Source organism: Lytechinus pictus, chromosome 3, assembly GCF_037042905.1.
Source record: "Lytechinus pictus isolate F3 Inbred chromosome 3, Lp3.0, whole genome shotgun sequence".
NCBI lineage: Eukaryota > Metazoa > Echinodermata > Echinoidea > Temnopleuroida > Toxopneustidae > Lytechinus > Lytechinus pictus.
In genome coordinates, this window is record NC_087247.1 from 79,062,488 (window position 1) to 79,070,855 (window position 8,368).

Below are 8,368 nucleotides of genomic sequence, written 5' to 3' on the forward strand. Positions count from 1 at the left end.
TTGTGGAATAGAATGCCTATTTGAACGTCCAAGCAATTCATTAATGTGAGTCCAAGTCTTCCTGATATCATCGTTGAACAAATCATTATAATAATCTTTCTTGGCTGAGCGAAGAACATTAATCAGTACATTCTTATAATCAATATACTTCTTTTTACTTTCAGCTGTAGGTCTCTTGATGTAAGTACTACAAAGCTTATGTTTACGATTTATCGACTTAAGTAAACTATGAGTTACCCAGGGCTTCTTACATTTTTTCTTGTTGCTACATTAACTAATGGGAAATAAAAGTTGTATAGGCCGAGAAACCTTTGTAGAAAAACTTCGTAAAAATCTTTAACGCCTTCCACTGAGGGCAGAGCCTGCCAATCAATTTCAGCTAAATGTTGTTTGAACATTGATATTCTTACATCATTAATAAGCCGTTTCATATTTTTTTCACTTTTCTAAACAGGAGTTACTAAGGAATCCTTTCTTACACAAAATATGGGCATATGATCTGAAATATCTGAGTTAATTACACCAGAGCAAAACTTATTTTGGATGCAATTAGTGAAAATAGTATCTATCAGGGTTGCACTGTTTTCTGTTAAACGAGTAAGTTTTGTGATAAGAGAAAACATTCCAAAGGAGTACATAAAATCAACAAAACTTTTAACACATTGATCATTATCATAATTCAATATATCAATGTTAAAATCACCCATCATATAGATCTCCTTGTTCTCTCTACTCACAGCCTGTAGCTGATGTTCAAAATCCTCAATAAAAGACACTAGTATTATCATAGTTTGGTGCCCTATATACACAACCAATAATAACCTTTTTAGAGTGAATTGTTGTTTCAACAAAGACTACTTCATACCCTGTCACTGTGTAGTGCTCTCTGAAAATAAATGACACTTAAAAATGCTATAGCTTTTGCTGCGAATGCGATGTACCAAAAGCGTCAGATAGTGCCACCCATAACCCCCCCCCCAAAAAAAAAAAAATAATAATAATAATAATAATAATAATGATAATAAAATAATAATAATGAAATAACAAAACTTAAATTTCCAAGTCTTTTAGGATTGTGTAAATATCGCAACGATATAATTCTCTGATTTCATGGACCACACTGTATCAGACGACCGCTTATTTTTATGCACTTTTGAACTTGGTTTGGGTACCATGACGACAGGAAAAGCTTTCCGTGATCCCCCTGGTGGACCACGTGGAGAGCTCGTGCAATACTTGACCTAAATCATGTTCCTAACAACACCCTAGTCTATTAATTCAATAAACATGAAATTCATAATAGCACGGAATCATATAGATGGGTGCTTCAGGCTTGGGTGCTAAATGTAGCTCAATAAAAGTAATGAAAATCATCGAGAAATTAAAACAAATACACGTATGCTACGTGATGATACATGGCTTGTATAATAAACATAAATGACTCGGTGTGAATTTCATGACTGCTCTGCATGGCGCAATTTCTTAATATTCTCTTTCGATTGATCCCATTTACCTCTTCAATTAATTCTGTTTCTAAAGGGAAAGATGACTAATCGGGATTCCTCGACAAAGGTGCACATCAGTCAAATAAAAAGTATATTATCCATTCAACTTTGATTAAATGGTAATTCCACCCCAACAATAAGGGGAATTTAATGAAAAGAGAAAGTCAAACACACAATATGGTGAAAATGTCATTGATATCGGATGTAAATCAAGAAATTTTAGATTTTTGCTTATTTTTCATAAACCAGTTGTATGCACAAACACTGGTATATGCAAATGAGTGAGTTGATGATGTTACTCACTCATTATTTCTTTTGTATTTTATTGTCAGAAATATAGCACATTTTTGAAGATTTGACAATAAGGGGCATCTTTATGAATAACAGTCGGTTGAAAAACGTGTGAGCAATCTCACAATAATCGTGTAGAAATCAAACTTTGTTTAACATAATATTGAGGGAAAAAATCATATTTCATATATTTAAAAAAATGAGGCATACTTAAAATCATAATTTTCTACTTTACATGCAATTTTGATGTCAATTTCAGCAGTAGGCTAGATTGATTTTTCTCTTTTCATGAAAACCATGTTTGCTGAGGTGGATTTGCCCTTGAAAAGGTAGGCCTAATCGCACAAGGATAGAAGTAATTAACTTAAGGTAAGAGTATCCATTCAATTTAGGCGACTGACATCTAACATCAGAACTCAGTTCGTAAAGTTGTTTCTTACAATTATTTTTAGAGAACTATGTAGGACCCATGATAAGTAGTAAAAGCTTTTATTATTATCTTTCTATCATGTTTATTATCGTAAATTATCAGGGTGTCGATTTATTCAATGATGGACCTATGGTTCCACACATGCCCTATTAATCTTGGCAAAACATAAATAACAAATAGATTAACGAATAAAGAATATATTTATTTATGTATTTATTAAAATATCTTTATACAGAATAACATGTTCAGATGAACTGTTTTTCTGCATGGTCCTGTTAACATTAAAAAAATAACAGATACAGAGTTATACTGAGCTTCTAAAATATATAATGAATTAAATCGGAAAAATCTGCACAACAAAATAATTTAATATAACATAATAAATTTATGAGGAATTGGTGAAATGAGAAACGTTACTTATGTGCTATTAGATAATGAAATTAGAGTAAAATAGAAAATAAAGAGTGTGATAACATTGACATATTAAATAATTGTTGAACATATAAGAACATTGGATGATAAAATTGTATTACAGCACAGTAACTTTAGGATCATAATGAATGGAAGTAACTTCCTCTGATAATATTATATAGATTCACAGCAGATAAATGTAGCAGGGGTTCAGAGAAAACTTTGTGTATACATGTTTATGGTTGTTGCTACTCAACTGCGAACTCCATTATGACAGTTTGATTTTGAAAGCTATATGACTCTCGGTTTTCTTACTTTACCCCTTTTTTCGCCCCAAATAGTCTTTTCAGCACACGGGTTTGATCTTAACAGTTCTATTGCCTCTTTTAGAGAAAACACCCTCAAATTCCACAATAAACAACACCCCCCATCTCCATCCCTCTATTCATTCTTTCTATATCCCGGCCGTGAGACAAAAAGCCGGAAATTCATTCACGCTTGGAAAGTGAGAATATCAACAAAGTATAAACAAACCAAAACAATGTCCTATTGGATTTGATAATGAGAATATTAATATTTTAAGTGTGTGACGATACAATATACTGAGATTGCAACCCCCCCCCCCCCGAATCAAACCATCTCTTACTTGAAACTTGTCACGTACAGAGACGATCAATCAGTAATCATCGATCAAAAGGTATCGATCGAGAAAGTTTTCATTAAATTCCCTTCTGTGAATCGAGGTTATTAAAAACATGAATTTAATATCTCTTCGGGAAAATAACAATAAATCCTACATTATTTCCTCTCTGAATTTATTTTATTAATTGCTCTCATCGCTCTCACTCTCTCTATGGGGGTGCTATAATGATCATCCAAAATAGAGATAGACCCCCCCCCCCTTCTCTCTCTCTCCCTCTCTCTCTTCTTTCCACCCCCTCCCCCCTCTCTCTCTCTCTCTGAAATAGATCAGAAACCTAGTATTTTTTTTCATACTATTATCATTACATCACACTTTGACAGTTATGTTTGACAAATGAAGTAGGTCATAGTACGATCAAATCGTTTTCTCGTCACCTCTCTCTTTATCACTCTCGACTCCGTGCCACTGCTGGTTATAAAATCGATCAGTATCTAAATCTATATTGTTTTGTGTCGGAAGCTCGCAGTCTGTCCGTACACCGCGCCACTAACAGGGAGAAGGTCATCCGAAAGAGAGAAGTAAAGGGGGATAGAACAAACAATGATCTATTCTTTTCGATGATCTCATTGATAACAGAAGTACATTCGGCGATTCGCGGAGGTATTATTCTGAAAAGAGTGGCAGCTATAAGAGATGTGCCTCTATCTCTTATACTGGAGTACCTCTTTATGATTTTATTGATAGACGTATAGACCAACCTCAGCATTGTGGATTCCACCGGTGAAGTATTGCTTTTCTCTTTGTGATTGTATTATACCAGGGTTCGATGGAGGATGGCTCAAAATTAATGAGATTAATGTAATCTAACGTATATGAAATGCAACATCTTTGATATGAGTGGATTAAAATCAGCTCTACAATCTCATGTAAGTATCTTGTCCTTTGTTTGTATGTTAGCGTCAATATTGCGAGCGACTATCTCTCTCTTGCAAACTATAGTACATCAAACCATTTTTTAAGAGACTAGCAATTTGTTGATCGACCTGTTATTGATGAACCAGCATATTAAGAATATCTTATTGTGGGTATATGTGTTGGTTTTTTTTAACCATCCATGGCTGTAGCGGAATACCATTGTACAAATTTACTTTAGTCAAGAAGATCTTTGCTGAAAGTATACATTGGAATGAAATGGAATGAAATCTGAGAGTGAAATAATCCAACTTAAAAGTTATACAGTGATCTTTTTATGATGATAAATTTCTCGTTTTTTTTTTCCAGGTTGTCAGAGCAATATGTGTCATCTTCTTCAGCTCAAATCCTACTTTAAGATGGATTTCAAGAAGACGTCTCAGAAGTGACATGACTCAATGACATTTCCTTCAATAATTTTAGTAATCACTGCCCTAGGAATGAGCATGTTGGAGAAATTCTCTTAACATGATTACATCTTTTTCATGATGTCTCGTTTACTAACCACGGAACCAGGTGCAAGGCACGATAAATATCGAAAGAAAGGACTTGATAAACTATGCATTGATGACACTATTGACGAAGGCTACTCATCTGGGAACCCATTTACAACTCAATATCCAGTCAGTTCAGATGCAGCACCATCGAAGATGAGTAAAAAGAAAGTTATAAACAATTGGACACCTAAAACCGAGAATCAAAATACTCAAGTAAAAGAAGGAAACCATTCGAGTGCGACAGAAGAAACTGTTACCCGGCCAAAAATGCTCCCAAGGACTGAAAGTCGGACTTTTGTGTTTATTTACGATGAAGAAGAGAAAAAAAGCAAGGCTGTTGCAGCTCCAGATAACCTGAAGGTAGATGTTCCTGTTTTGTTACAGTACAATCTAACAGAGGAAGCCATTGAAAAGTGCCTTGAAAAACCACAATTAGGGGAAAGCCCAACTGAAGAAAGTATTGATGAGATGGATAACAACAGCAATTTTCCTGCGGTTACATCAGACAACAAGGTCCTTGCTTTGGGAGGGAAATACACTTCACCTACAGAAAGTCTATTAAGGAATAGAGAGAGGGATGAACTGAAGAACAAGGGTATGCATGTGGTTAAGTGGTTAGTGAATCTAGATCATACTAATGAAAAACCACTTACATGAAATCAGATCACATGATGTACTTGACTTAGTTATCGTCTTCTTTCTTCAAAGCTTCCTAATTGTGTTTGTTTTGTTGAGTGTTAATTGTGCTATATATGCCGTCTGTCGTTTACCCTCGTGTTAAGGTGTAAAGCCCCCCCCCCCCCCCCACGAAAAGCCTTTTATTGCTTCCTATTTTACTATGCGTTTTTGCTCTACGGAAAATATTAGTCGAATGTTTATTACAAATCAACACTGACCACAACTTTTGTATTTCCATCATTCTTAACAAAAAGGTCTTAAATCTAGCTTAAACTTTATCCCTCATTACAGATAAATGAGGACGGGGTGCATCATTTTGTCACAGAGGTCAGAAGCTTAAATGCTTGGTCACCAAAATACCTACACAGAAGGAAAAATAATGTGACTGATCTCTTTTTTTTTTAAATCTGTTATCACGATATAAAATAATTTCTCGCTTTAGTTTGGTTTTGATATATATCGGAACTCGATCCTTTTCAAAACATTTGTTTGTTTTTTAATATTCTGCATGCTGGCAATACAATTTTTTTTCAAGTTTGATAATTTGACAACCCCTGCAACCTTCTAGAAAATCGATATGTATTAATAGAAAATGCAATTATGTTCAATGTTTTGCTTGTCAGTTATACGTATATTATTATTTTATTTTCTTTGTTCATGTGTTTATGAAAAAGTGTTGCAGAAACCAATAAATGAAATGAAAATAATTTGACAATTGAATTTTTTATTTGTACATAGTCGATATTAGCGAATGTTCGCAAATGTGACGCAGACGGATTCTACAACATAATAAATCAAATGGACAACTTAGAGGTCTTTGTCGAAAAATGGTGAACCTGGACAGCAGATCGTCCTAAGGATCGGAGCTGATGAAAACTTGCAAATAATGTCGTTTGTCTAGAGACCAGGACGACATTGCTGTTTTAGTTCACCGATTTTCGACAAAGTCTCCTTTGTCATGAAGGGCAATATTCTCAACGTTCCAAAACGACTGTCTCTTGTGACTCCCCGGCTCTCGAATACGACAATATCATCAGTTTTGTGTAATATGTAATATACATGTATAATAACACGATTCATATATTAAAGTTTTAGCTATTCGTTCCCACACAATTCCATGTTACTCTTGAAATGACAACTCCGGTGTTTTAATGAGAGGAAGAATAAGAAGAAGAAAAAAAAGAAAAAAATTAAGAAAGGCTAATGAGAGCAAAATAAATGAAATAAGATACGATTATTAAAACCCCTGTAACTTTTTAATTGTTCACATGTCTTTTAATTGTGACAAAGTGGACGATATTCATGTAAAGTACTCATGTTTTCCGATGTTACACAATATGCTACATGATTGTATACGAGTTGTAGGCCTCCCTCGTTGTTGGACAAGTTGACTTGAAAGAGATAAGCAAAACAGGCATAAGAAAAAAAATCATCAAATCGGATGTGAAATAAGAAATGAATGAGACTATTTTATTACTAATTTTTTTAATCAATAACCCCCATAGGTATGCACAATACGGATTTTATGTACAATAATGAGATAGTTGATGATGACACACACTCTATTTGTTTTGTATTTCATAATTTCGAATTATAAAAAAAAATCAATGATATAAAACTTTATTTGAATTAAGCATCTATCATGTCTATTCATCTACTGCTGTACAATATTATGATTTACAGGAAAGACATTAATTATCGTGAAAAAAATATCTAAAAATGAATATTTGATATAGTGAAAACATCATCGGATATACCGCCCATTTGTGAAAATTGAACAATAGGCCTACTGGAAAATGTATGTATAGAGAAAGAAAATAATAAAGAAAAAAAAAGATACAACTGATTACTCTCCATTGGATAAGTTCGACTACATGAAATTTATGATTCTCAAGTTCATACTGATTTTTTTTCGTTGTTTGAGTGGTACTGTGATGCCATATGATTGTCGCTAAATTGTGCAGGGTTAAGAACATTAAAAGATATTCTGATGACCTGATTGTTGAGGAGTTATGTCTGTCTTATTCATGTGTATTGGTCAAAAGGGACTTGGAATCGGTTGCTGTTGCCAGAACACTGAATTGTGTATAGGAAATTTAATATTTCAAATATATTTTGATGGTGATAGGTCGATTTGATCAAGTATTTTTACATCTATTCAAGTGCAATGCATTCCCATATATCCTGGAACCTTATGTCTATTTTAGGGAATATTGTTCTGGTTGAATTGATTTCACTATTCTGGGCTTCTAAACGTTTGGACATTACTATTATTCAATTAATGATCACTCCTTTTCAAAATCAATAAAGAAATGAGACACCATAACTTTTAACAACTTTGATAGAAACGCTCTCAACATTATGAATTATTAAAAACTATTTTGAGAACTATTGATGCCCAAATTCAATGAGAGAAAGTAGGGCATTAATGTGAAGCGTTTGCATTTTAGTTTTGAATTAAATATTATTTTATTTTCTTCCCTTCTTTCTGTCCATTTATTAATAGGGTAATATAAAGCAATTAAAAAAATTGAAATAGAAATAATAGAGTCATATACAAAGAAAGGATCTGTATTTAGAAAGTTATGATGACAAAAATAAACTCTTTGTTTCTAAAACCACTTGACATTTTTTCAATTGTAATTTTACATTCACTTTCCCCTGTGTGAAAGTTTCTAATCAGCTCGTTGTTATCAGATGGGTATACTCCAGGCTGAAAATTATAAAATAAAATTCACCCAGCAAAGCGCTGAAAATTTCATCAAAATCTGATGACAAATAATGAAGTTATATTGAATTTTAAAGTTATCAATATTTTTTGTGAAAATAGTTATACACCATCGCATGAATATAGTTGGGCTGATGATGTCAGCCCATTATTTTTTCATTCTTGAAGGACAAAGTTGAATATAATTCTAGATGATAAAACCCCAAAAGAATA

General features: G+C 33.3%; 1 protein-coding gene across 1 annotated transcript; it reads left to right on the top strand.

Annotated features, from left to right (window-relative positions):
• The first annotated feature begins 4,653 nt into the window (after window positions 1-4,653).
• Window positions 4,654-7,426, top strand: LOC129256653 (uncharacterized). The gene has a single exon (XM_054894814.2). It carries the CDS (start codon window positions 4,738-4,740, stop codon window positions 5,404-5,406), a length of 669 nt encoding a protein of 222 aa, XP_054750789.1. The 5' UTR covers window positions 4,654-4,737; the 3' UTR covers window positions 5,407-7,426.
• The last annotated feature ends 942 nt before the right edge of the window (window positions 7,427-8,368 follow it).

Bases quoted from the DNA above. Each gene is read 5' to 3' on its own strand.
- LOC129256653 (XM_054894814.2), top strand. From the start codon at position 4,738: ATGATGTCTCGTTTACTAACCACGGAACCAGGTGCAAGGCACGATAAA.